Raw genomic sequence first — 13,057 nt, forward strand, 5'->3', positions numbered from 1 at the left:
GAACGCGCTCGACTTAACATAATCGTTTCGAATTGTGACAAATATTTACCGAACGGGTGGAAACAAAATAAGATGAGCCTTCGCGAGCGTGTTCGTGAGAACGAGATTCGTGTTTGAGACTCGTGTTGTTAGTCGTTTGGATCTTTTGTCGTTGATTGCCGCGGTAATGGAGAGTTCGAGGTTTGATGTGGAAATTGGACGGTCGCGGATGAGTTATTTAATTTAAGGTTTGACGTCTAAATTCGTAGGTCGCGGATGAATAATTCGATTATTCGAGTGACGAGAGATTGACGTGTAATTTGAGATACTAGGGAAAAGAAAACTAGTCTCAATTTGAAAGTGGTAAATGAATAGTTTAATTCGAGCTTTGATATCTAAATTCGTAAGTTGCAAATGAATGGTTCAATTATTCGAATAACGAGATTGATACGTGGTTGTTTCTTTTTCTAGTATTCAACATCGATGCATAACGCAGCTAATTGGTGATAAAAGTGTTCAAAAGTTCCAAGATTTCTCGCTCGTAAAGGATACAATGGAAATGGTTGATTATAATTGTCTAGAGATGAGAAGGAAACATTAGCGAAGCTCCTATTTCGCTGCGTTTCGCGTGGTCACGTGCACAGTGGACACATATAATCGGGAGACTAATAATAACCGGCATATGGAGCAATTCGTTGCTTTCCGTGACTGTCATTGTCCACGAATAATTTATTTATCCGGGCGTGTAATCAGTATTGACATGGTTCAGAGTGAAACGCGATTGGAGAGTTTCAGCAGCTGAAGGAAAGTTCGTGTGAGACATGAAAATTTGAGGAAGCAAAATGGTTCGACAGTCGAAGATCCAAATTAATTTCTCGTGAATTTTGGAATCTAAAAATTAGAATGTTTCGTGAACTCAATGTTGAAGAAGTTAACCATTGAATGCTGGAAGAATGAAAGATTTATGGGATGTAACGTTTGATATTATTAATGAACTGTTATTATGATGAATTAGATGTCTTTTGGATTAGATAGCCAACGAGTTGCATATGTTATGAATTAGATATCTTACAAATTAGATGACTTATGGATTAGATATCTTACGAGTTAGATATCTTGTGAATCAGATATCCTACGAATTAGATATCTTACAAGTCAGACATCTTGTGAATTAGATACCTTACAGATTAGCTATCTTACGAATTAGATATCTCACGAGTTAGATATCCACCGACTTAGATATCCTAAAATTACACATCTCACGACTTAGATATCTTAAGAATTACATACCCAACGAATTAAACCTCTAATAACTTAAACATCCAATCAATTCAATACTTAACATACCCAAGAACCTTAAAAAACCCACCCAAACTCCAAATATCCTCAATACAAAGACAACTAACAAAAACGAAACGAAACAATGACCAACGCCATTCCCAAAACTCAACTCTAATTTAAACATCCTACTCAACAATCAACCCTCAGCTCCGATTGAACGGTCCAGCCATCAGCGTTCCAAACACCATCGATCATCAACATTATCAACATTATCACCGCGATCTCGTTTCAAGGACCTCGCCGAAAAAGCTCGAGTTCGTCATCAATCATCGTATAAAAACAGTGTCATTACTCACCGAGAACCTCGAAAAGCTGATCGTCGAACCTCATCTCGTCCTCTCTGTTCGTTCTCGATTCGTCGAGGGTATCTCGTCAGAAGAACGATGCCCGCTCTCTCTATCTCTCTATCTCTCTCTCTCTCGCTCTCTCGCTCTCTCTCTTTATCTCTCGTCGAGCAGCGCGAGCACAGTCTCACATACGAATATACATGTGTATACCTTCTTTTCTATCACGTAGCTGTCATTGCTTCTGTCACTGTACGCTCGTCCCCGTTCCAAAACGACCGTAATAAACCAATTGCCCGACCATCGCGCGCGGAGGTCGCTGAACGACTGAACGCCGGGGAACCGTACCTCGCCGTCGATGCCCGCGCAGCACGCGGCGTGGCCCGCCGATGGGGTGACGGCCCGCGCCGTTGGCGGAGATTCGCGGTCACGTGGCCGGCCTGGGGGTGGGGCTGCACGCGCGAACACAAACGCGGCGGATTGTCAAGTGAAAAAAGAGAATTTGCAATCGCAAACCAATAAATTCGTTCTGGGATCCGACTGCTGGGAAGCCTTGCCGTTCAACATTGCACAAAGATCGCTCGATAATGAACGACAATGGAAAATTGTAAATGAAAAGTATAGGTATAAATACGCAAAGGAAATCGGCCGATAGAAATTGTGATAGTACATCGTACTCGCGTTTTTATGTTTTTCGTTAGAGAACAGTTGTGCAGAATGTTTTTGAAAATATTTTTATGTTGTTTATTGTGGGAGGTGGAGGGTTTGGGTAGGAGGAATAGAGAATTTCTGTGTGAGAGGTTACTGGGTTAGTATTTGGGAAGTGGGCGTGGCTAGATAGTGTCGAGGGGACTCAGGTTTTGGAAGCTACTGTAGAGTGCGAAGGTGCGTCCACGCGAGCGGCTTTGGGTAGAGACTTTAATGTGGGTTTGTAAAAGGAGTTTTTCTTTGGAATTGGATCGTGGTTGACGGGAGCGCGAGCTGGGGAATGTGTTTTGGGAATCTCCGAGCAGAGGGAGGCAGAAGGCGGAGGAGAAAAAAGAGCATGGGAAGCTTCCAATTGACAAATCACGGCACGTTTCATGCGCATGGCGAACTGAAGGTTGCTTGTAATAAAGTTTATAAACGAAGAGGTCAGTTTGATAACCCCGAAGAATGCCCATCCTATCGATTGTCCAGACGTTCTTCCAGCGTGACGCCCAATTAGACGCTCATGCACCTTTTATCTAAGTAACAATAATAAGAGATTTTTGCGGTGTGCTCAGGTTAATATACGTACGTTGCTTCTAAACGTACAAATAATATGTATATCGCGATAGAGGACAGTTCTATCGACGTTATAACGATATTAGTACAACGATCGATGTGAACAGAATTTTATGAACTAATCAAAGGAAGTACTATCGTTGATATTAGACTGATATCATTGACAATCAGATTTCTATTCGGTACATTAAGAAATATTGAACACTATGCAGAAATGTATTACGTTGTAGTGATATTCACAAAATGAATAGCAAAGAGTTTCTCACTTACATCATGCAAATAAATAATTGTATGATGAAATGGGCGAGGTTAAGCAATAATTGGTGTTATATATTATCTGGCCTCGATAATAATGTAAATCGCGGTTGTACGTGTGTAAAAAGAGCCGGCAAACGGGCAGCGTAATAAAATATAGGCCATGAGACGTCGAGTGAAACGAAAAGTAACAGAAAATTTTAGCCGTCCGGCGATAACAATACCGTCGAATCGGAGCGAACGGGAAAAAAAGGAGAAACTAATACGATTTTCACGAAGTTACAACGTGACGCGACACGACGGGGCACGATTCGTCGGAAAAATCATATCTGTCCGCTGTGCATTAACATTTCATTAACATTATCTGTTATGCTTACGCTATCTGGCATACGGGATACACTTCTAATTTTAATAATTTGCGATATAGATACTCGATACGGTAGGTGTAGGCCGATCAGTAAGTTCGAGAATTGTATTTTTATACGAGAATCGTTTCAACGGCAGCACTTTATTGTTGCTAAGTTATCTTAAACTGTCCATTCGAAGATTAATTCGTTTCTCACAGAAAGCTTAATTAATACACCTGCCGTTCCGTGTATCGTCGCTTTATTGTTTTCTTTTCGCCGATTTTTCGAATGTCATCGATAAAGCACGCCGATAGCCGTGCGTCGATAAACGACCGATACATATCTTCCCCGATTACAAATAATTAATCGCGTTCTAAATGCGTAATCAACGCCGCAACCTCTAAACAAGACGACTCGACTTTCAATTTACAGACTTCGTTTAATTGAATTTCAAGTTCGATGGAAACACTTTGGTCCCTTTTCGTTGGACGTTGAGTTAACCGTTTTATTTGGGGAATGCTAATAATCATAGAGGAGCGTTTCTCCTAATGAAGACCGTGCTTGTATCAGATCTCGTTCTACCAATAACTTCTGTCTCGTGTTATCAGTCGCCGAGGCAATCCATTATTTTTCCAGTCGATTATCAACGGCAAAACAGACACAAATTAAAATGACCAAAAATGGCACCTCTATCGCGCCGGAATTGATTGCAGCGCTCTCGAAGGTCCGATCCTTAAAAACCCCGAACCGAAATGTGTACATTATTCATCTGAACTGATTGGAAATTCAATGAATTATTTTATAATCGACCCATCGCACAAAATGCCGGTTAATGCAACGGAACTCTAAGTTATTATTTTCCCCAAGGAAACAGCTCGTTTCCGTAATTGAACCACAATCGAAACGCACAATGAATTATTCTATAATCGATTGGTCATTCAAATAAAATACCGCTTAATGCAAAGAACATTCAATGTTACACCGTTATCTTCGTCAACGGAACAACTCATCTCCATAATTTAACCATAATTGAGAATACAATGAATTATTTTACGACCGATTGATTGTTCGATGAAACACCGATTAATGCAAGAGGGGCCCTACTTATTTACACCGCCATTTCCCTTCCTGAAAAGTGACTCAGCGGAATTGTCGCACGTTTGAGGACAATTCCGTGGCGTCCGGCCGTTTGCAAATGGCGCTCGTATCGCCGCAATTCAAGGGTAACGGTGAACGCTCGAAATACGCGGGGAAAGAGCGCACACGCTCGCGATGCAGTGTTTTTTCCTCCAGCCGATTACCGTCCGTACGATCGTCCTATCGTGGCCGATGTGTGTCATCAATTTTCGAGATAGCGTCGCTCGGGGATAGTGTCAACCTTGACTCAACCCGCGCGGCGATCGGCCGCTGCCCTAGCCGAAAACTACCGACATCCGGTAAACAAGCAGTAAACCGTTGTTTACCGTGAATTGTTCGCAAACACCGATGCAGCGTAATCTTAGCGGCCACTGGAGAAAGCTAACATCCTGAATCATCGAATAGGACGCTCGTATTCTCGACAATCAACGTTTGATCAGTTGACGCTAGAACCAAGGAGTGCTTATTGTTAGGTCAATTGCCTTTTCATTATCTTTCCATAGAAACCACAAAAGTAAGCTTGTTGAAATTTCGTTTGATTTATATGTCAGTCGACATACTACGAAACGAGGAGGATCAGTAATTAAAACGAGACGAGTCATAGAGTCTTTTCAGTAATCTCGAATGAAGAAATTCAGGAATGAGTAATTTTAACCCATTCGGTAGCTCTAGCGTTAATCGTTTCGTTTTTAAAATATGGGAATACGAAATAGCCGAGGTTTTGCTGTGTCTCGACGATAAGGATGACTGACAGAATGATTGAAGCATCAGCCGAATTTATGCGACATAAATGGAACGAGAACGCGACGGAATATTCAAAGCTGATTGCGAATAGACCTCCGGATTACGTGCGTTTATATTCGGCTGAGCGGACGTTCGTCGATTTTTAAGCTTTAACATAAACAAGGGTTTAAACATATATTTCAAACGTTGAACGATAACATTATACTTCAATAACCTTCCGAATTCCATCTAAACGTTGATATTCGAATTTAATTCCGTAGAAGAGGCGTTATTCGGCAAGTTCGTCAAGCTTCACTACAGAGGCCGACAATATGGCGTCCCACCGCTGATTTCAATATTTCCAAGAGATTACGCGTGAATATTCTACGCAATTTACCTCGAAAGAAAACTCTGTGCATGAAAACACGATTTATTTTTATCGAGCCCAACGTTCAATGCGGATTTCTTCCAGCCGAGAGACGGGAAACACAGAAAGTTACGAAACGACGAACGTCGCACGGTTCTATCGTTGAATAGGTTCTCTAATTCATCTCGTGCACGCAAAAATCGATGAAGCACCAAAGAAGCTGTCCAGTTCCAGAATAAGATGACCGAGTCGGCGTGAAAGAGCCATTTTCAGTATTCATCTCGCGACGCGCGCTCAATAGACGCTCATAAGAATTCTGGATGATGCTCCGGCGCTCGCGTAACGCCGTAACTTGGAAAGCAAACATCCATCACTACTAATTAATTTGTAAGCGCGTCTCGCTGGGAATTACTTGGACTTCTAGCTTCCCGAAAATTCTACTAATCTCGTCTAAAGATTTTACAGAAAGATTTTCAAGAAATTAGAAATCTTCGTTTCATAAGTAAAAAGCTGAAAAATGAAAAATATGGTTTGCTCCAAATTCTGTCGATTATTTAGAGAATTACAGCGAAATTCTAATGATAACAAAATCAATTATTGACGCATCGGTCTCAAATATAGGTTGAACTCTGCTAGACCTTCTTAGCCTCCAGAGAATCCTATCAATCTCGCCTCAAACGAAATAAATACAAATGGCACGTTCGTTTCATCGGAGATACGTAATCATTTTATCGACTATTACAAAGTGGCGATCACCTATTTGAAGAAGCGAAGTGAAATTAACAATGTTGCGGGAGTGCAAGGCATTCGTTTCAAAGTTGCCGATAACGCCCGATAAGGAGGATTAGAGTCGATAAACTCCTGTAATCAATTTCAAGGCGAGATCTTCCGCCATCTTCGAACTTTTTTTTGTGTCTACGATAGGCAGATCCGAACATTTTAATACATGTGTGTTTTAAAAACTGATTTAACGAATGTGAATGAAGTTAAGAAGATTCTAAGCGGTTTATAACAAGAGTAGGATAGAATAGTAATTTTTCAACGATGGGAACACGACGATCTTGAGAAATAAGGAGACACTTCGGTCTCTATCTTCGGAGGCTCTCGAATAGCTAATCGGCGTCTTCGAACCGTCCCTCATTTTTCTTCGTTTCATCATCGACATTCACGCGTGTATCGTCGGAAACGTGAAATATTCCTGTGTAACGCGAACCGAAACTGTTTCGAATTGGTTAACGAGGCCTTTACGCGAGATTTAAATAATTCCGCGCAGACAAAGGGTTACGCAACGTGAAATGAACGCGTGAAACGCCGTTGGCCGGCGTATTTTATCGAAATCTTCGGGGTCTTCACATTACATAAATATTATTATCGATGACTTGACGGAAAATGTGAGATCCAATCTTATCTAGGAAGCTTTGCGCGACCAACGCCACCGAACCTCGTCGTTCCCCAATGAATTCTAACGAGATCCATTTAATGAAACTCGTAGACCACGGTTTAAAGACAACTATGAGAGCTAATATACAATTAAAGCATTATTCCTCAATAAAAAGAGCACGGGCAATAGAGTTGGAGGAAAATTATATTCGAAAATCTACCTTAAACCCGTAAACTATAGATTCAAGATGACTGTAAGTCCCAGTATTTCGTTTTTCACCAATTAAATATTGATTTCTCGGTAATAACAAGAACTTGGACGAAAGAATTCGAGAAAAATGCGGAAAACTTAGGGCTCGAAGCGCCATTTTCGGCAGCGCGGCGAATTACACCCCAACAAAATGGCGGGCGTCACCTCGGCCGCATCGTTACCTCGATGTAACGGCGAGGGTGAAGATGACCACGAACGGAATCGGTTTTGTTGCTGCGCAGACGAGGGTCCTCGGGTTATCTCGCGCCGCGGCGGAGCAAGACGACGGAAGAAGAAGCTTTTATCGTCCCCGAGACTCGCTCCGTTTCGCCCTGGATTTTTGCGGGACTCCCGGCGCACAGTAGTCCCGATTGTCGGATTAGTAGGAAGAAACTCTAAAATGATTTTTTCACTCGCTATTTATTATACTCAACAGAACTTTTTCCTATAATCAATAGTCAGTATTCTCTGTGTCGTTATTCTAAATCGAAAATGACAAAAATCAATTCACAGTTGGGGCTAGTTTCGACAGAAGGCAGAATTGAAACTTAAAAACATATTCTGTAAATTCTAATGTTCCAAATCGAATAAAAACCGAAATCGAATTGGTAGGAATAGATTTTGAAAAGAAAGTAGGAGTAGATTTAGAATGTTTGTAAATTACTAACAGATACGTGATTCTATGGTTTTCAATTCGTTCGGTTGATTAATCTGTAGTTAGTACTTGTAATTGTACGTAGAATCTGGACCACTACACGCCGGCAGGAAGACAAGTGCGCGTTCGCGCAGTCTCCGTCTGATTTCTACGGTCGAATTGCGTAACCTATCGATTTCATAGCGCACATTCTCGTAATTAATGGAATTCGTTAATACCTATTAATAAACCGCCGATGACCACGGCGCGAACTGACTGGGCCACTGTGTACCGTCTCATTAACATTCCTCCCTCGTTCAACGGCCGCCATTTTGAAAGAAATTTCGGCAACGGGAATATTTGCTGAATTATATTATTAATTCGTTAAACGTGTTACATAGTATCATTGATCGATTCCTATGTTTATAAATATTCAATCTATCAATCGTTGATATATTGAAATCATGATGTCATGATTCAATGCAACCTTTGTGTCCCTAAATTGAGGCATCCTTTCCATCCATTTCTCTGTGGTTAAGTTCATTATTTCAGTGTTCAGTTATCCGAACCATCTCGGTCCCAATTAATTAAATTAAGTTTCTACTGCATTAAACAGACTATACTTTGAACTATCCGGTTATCCAAACTATCTCGAACTCAACTGTTTGAAGAAATCAAGAATCCAGTGCATTACCAAAGCTAAAATCTGAACAATTTCCTTATCCAAACGATCTTAGACTCAACTAATTAAAATACTCGACAATCTAACGTCTCATCAAAGCTAGAATCTGAACATCACAATCAACCAAACGGTCTCGGTCTCAGCCAGTTCGGATAATGGAGGCCCCGCTGTGCCGCCGAAAGTAAAAGTACCAGTTGGAAATTAATGTCACTCACCGTCCACCTCGACGGAGGAGGAAATGATCAATGGTCCTTCCGTGTTCTCCAGCCGTTCCTCCATTTCAAGGTCGCAGATGATGACTTCCATAGCGGCGCATGCGCACCAGGGGGATACCCGGGACACAACGCACACGCGACGCGATCCAGCATCGAGCCACGATCGAGCAACAAATATATTTCGGAAATATAACCACCGTCACGATAGTTTTTTTTTTTCCACTGTCGTTATCGTCCCATCCGTCCCGTCGATTTTCTCTCTCCCTTTTTTTTTCCTTCGACGAAGATTAGGCAACCGCCATCTTGGTACCCCGAGTGGGGAGAGTTCGTTATCTGGCGCAGAACGATCAAACGGATGGTCAGAACGAAGGAAATCTCTATTTTCATGGGTTTCATTGGAACAAACGAATCGCATTAATCAAATTCATTAATTATTCAAATTGAACATTTCATTTGCCACTGTTCTATGAGATTCCTAACGTTTCATTTGTTCCATTGATTATAGCGTTACGTTCATTAGTTTCGTGGAGGCAATTGCAATTTTCTATGAAAACATGCACCCTGAAAGCACTCGAATTATTTTCGACAGATACAGATCGATCTCGATCGAATACATATTTATATCGTTACGATAGTGTTATGTTTATCGATAATTACGCGATATTTCGAGTGGTATCTGATATATTGATATAAATCCCCGTTGATCGAGATTCGGGATAAACGATAACAGCCACCCCGAATTAAACGTATATCGGAATCGCGATCTCGCGGCGATAAGCTGCTGGTTTTCGAAGGTAAACGATAAGAGGGAAGCGGACGCCGGATAACCTTGAACGAAACGCGGGAAACATTTGAATTTCGAAACGCGAGGAACAAATGTTTCCTACGAATCGTCAGTAGGTTGACACGATGACTGCCACTGTCACCGATGACCGGAGCTTTCAAGTTACAGTAATTACGACTTGCAAGATGATTGATTTCGAATACAAAGAATTTTCATAACAAAGAATTAATAATTATTCCTTTGTATCTTTGCTATGGAAAGAATAAGTGATACGTAAAATGATGATGTTAATTATTTTCTCAAGTTAACACGATGACTGACATGGTCACCGATGACCGGAGCCTTGAAATTGCTGAAGAATTACTTAAAAAACTTGATTTTAAATAAAAATAGTAATGTGACTACTATAATACTAAATCATTAATAAATAATTAATTAACAACGTATTAACCCCTTGTCCTATAATATATATCACAACCATGATCGATACAACCACTTTGTCATTAATAATTTATTGTAAAAAGAGAAAAATTCTAGGCATATTCTATGTCTATGTTTTCTCTAAAGTATAATAAATGATAACAGAAGAATAATAATTAATTTGGATTCAACAGAATTAAATAATATTTACGCTTGACAAATTCTGTTGAAAATCTTCACCACGTGTCTGACACGATATTGTAGGGCAAGGGGTAAACACTATTTCCACCGAACGACACCTTTCGAAACGTTACCTTTAAATTATTTTCTCAAATTAATCAATTTTCCTCAATTAAATATCGAACGTTTCTTATAATTACTTCTACAATCATTATCAGAAACCTCGTAAGGTTAATTAAGAACATATAACTGAAGTCGGAAAATAATTATAGGTTAAAAATTCAGTTGTCCTTCGACGCTGTCAATAGAAATACTGTTAATGTAACTTTAAAAATAAAACATTCACCTGAATTCAAACTTCTTTACATTATTCAACGACAGCAATCAAAGAGACATTTATTTCCAGCGTCATCGGGTCAGCAACGAAATTAAACTTCCTCTGAATATTCATACCTCTATATGTAAATGCCGTTGTATGATAAAACCAGTTTACTAATAAATATGAATATCTAACATGAGCCGCGAACGAAATGCAAATAACAAATAATAAATAAACTGTAATCATCCGAGAACAGAAATTCAAAAGCGTACAAAGCCAAAAGTACGGTTACCCGCGCAACACGGTGAATAGATGGGAAAAATAATCTTCGAATGGCGAGGCACTGTTGCGCACGCGTGAACGCGGGGCACTTAGACCGCATGCGCACGTCGAATTCGCACAGCCGAGTCCGATCTCATGGAAAGCGATCGCACTACTGCTAAACAGACCATCATCGGTGATCGACATGCTCTTGATTTCGCAGGCTTGTGTTGTAACGCAACACTTTTGTTTATCGTGTGTATAACACATGCGTGCATTTCTATTTACATACACACGACGATCGGCGAGCCTTGCGAGCGTCAATACACGGCCAGTATGCATTTATTGAACGGGTATAAGTATACTGGCCACCGCATGCGTCACACGTGAATATCAATTGAGCGGATTTCAATATCGAACTGTCGTACGCGTGCACGGTTTTTGTTTATTTATGCGCGCGACGGTTGCACCTTTAAGGTTATGTCGACTTCCCAAAGGAACCGAGCAGCCGACCATTTCACACGGGTGCCAATTGTATGAATTTATATTATCCGTTTTTATTTATTGTTGTTCGTGTTAATAAATATTTTTAACGACTTTTTCCGTTTGTTTTTTTTTTACTTTTTTGTTTGCCTTATCGCAATCACTCGGTGACGAATGATGAGATGAGAATCGAGCAAAAACGTCCAGTCGTCTACCTTGAATTAATCGACGATCACTTTACCTTTTTGCTAGTTACAGTAAGCGCTGATGGAACGATTAAAAACGTAGAAATGGACGTCCTTATTACGATGTGGCAATTACGCGGGGCATTATCGTTCGAATGCATTAGAGGCATCGCGGCGAATTAAGTGATCGAGTTGATCCGGGCTGAGATAAGCTGATAATAGGATTATACAATAAGTTAATCGTTTTCGAAAGACTTTTCAAGGTGGTCCTTGTTGTATTGAGAATCCATTAAATTCAGATTAGAAGATTATCTGTTTCGGCCATTTTTGTGTTTGTTGTATAAAGTTAATGGAATGAATTTATGTTGTTTTTTGTGTTTGACTTATGTAGGGTAAACTGTCATTTTTCATGGTGAAAGGAATTTTTGAATTTCGCGCGGTTGTGTGTCGGTAACGAGCCTCGTGACCGTTTAAAGATGGCTGAATGTTGAGCGTGATAGCACAGAGACCTCTGATGTTAAACGAAACTTTATACGAATTCTTTGAAATTAATAAACTTGTTTATTATGCATAAGAGCTTTATTTATCCCTATACAAGCAACGTAAAAACATATTTTATGAAACTAGGTAGCATTGATATTAACTACCAGATAACAAATTTCTACTATATTTAAAATGGCCGCTTGTAAATGCCAGACTCGATTACACTGAAAAACATATTTCAACACAAATCGTTGAATTATCTCGATTGTTTTACAAGAGCTGTTGATATAGAGATAAATAATTTGTTTATTATGAATATTACGTAATATGCTGATACAAAATGTCACACCGCCTATCAACGAAACGATAAAAAGTATTTTCATGTTCCTTCCAAAATAATATAAGTAAATTGATGACATTAAAATTAAAAATAATAAATATCGAAATTACCGTTCATCGCGAAATTCAGAATTAATGAATTATTTGAAGACTCGTCCCGCTGTTTTAAATCAGATTTTTACATAACTGCAGTCAGACGTCTTGTCGCAGTGCTGCATAATACTTGTCAGATCTAATACATAACTTTTATGTATTCGCGGTAGGAATCATTACATAACCTAGACAAAGTTAATAAACTTCTATATAGCTAACCTTCTCAAGCGACGTGAATACAAGTACATTAGAAACTAATTTGAACGCTTAATGTCAATGATGCTACAAAAGGTAATTTAAATCGATATTGAAAGAAATGATCACAAAAGTACCTTAAATAAATATCTTAGGACTTAATGTGTGGTATACTCTCAGGAGCCATGTTCAATTTATAAAAACCGACACCAGATGGCACCACCTGTCTGAGAAAATTAGGAAATGAGCAAGTTGCATAGTCGTAGGGGTAAAACAGATACAACAGTCCCAAAACAATAACCACTAATTTCTACAATATAAAATAAAAATCTAAAGACGAATATTTAATAAACACTACTTCACGAATCCCAATAATTAAAAATAACCTCTGAAGCATACTAAGATCTGTTTCATTCGTCTGAATTAACCCCTTAACTTATCGTGTCAGACTCGTG

The 13,057-nt window shown here is 39.7% G+C and overlaps 1 protein-coding gene across 11 annotated transcripts in view; it reads right to left on the reverse strand.

Annotated features, from left to right (window-relative positions):
• Positions 1-13,057, reverse strand: part of Hnf4 (Hepatocyte nuclear factor 4) — a 62,647-nt gene that overhangs the window by 33,698 nt on the left and 15,892 nt on the right. For 2 of the 11 annotated variants that reach the window (XM_076364348.1, XM_076364342.1), the window contains exons 1-2: positions 10,591-11,301; positions 8,861-9,193 (exon numbers count right to left, since the gene is read on the reverse strand). The exons of 1 other annotated variant lie outside the window; for it this stretch is intronic. In XM_076364348.1, coding sequence (XP_076220463.1) covers positions 8,861-8,951 — 91 coding nt within the window. In that variant the 5' untranslated portion in view covers positions 8,952-9,193; positions 10,591-11,301. Of the gene's footprint in view, positions 1-1,616; positions 1,977-8,860; positions 9,194-10,590; positions 11,302-12,739; positions 12,807-13,057 lie in introns of those variants that run through there. 8 more of the 11 variants (XM_076364344.1, XM_076364345.1, XM_076364343.1 and 5 more) reach the window with 8 other exon arrangements.

The sequence above is a fragment of the Nomia melanderi genome, chromosome 2 (genome assembly GCF_051020985.1).
Source record: "Nomia melanderi isolate GNS246 chromosome 2, iyNomMela1, whole genome shotgun sequence".
Lineage (NCBI taxonomy): Eukaryota > Metazoa > Arthropoda > Insecta > Hymenoptera > Halictidae > Nomia > Nomia melanderi.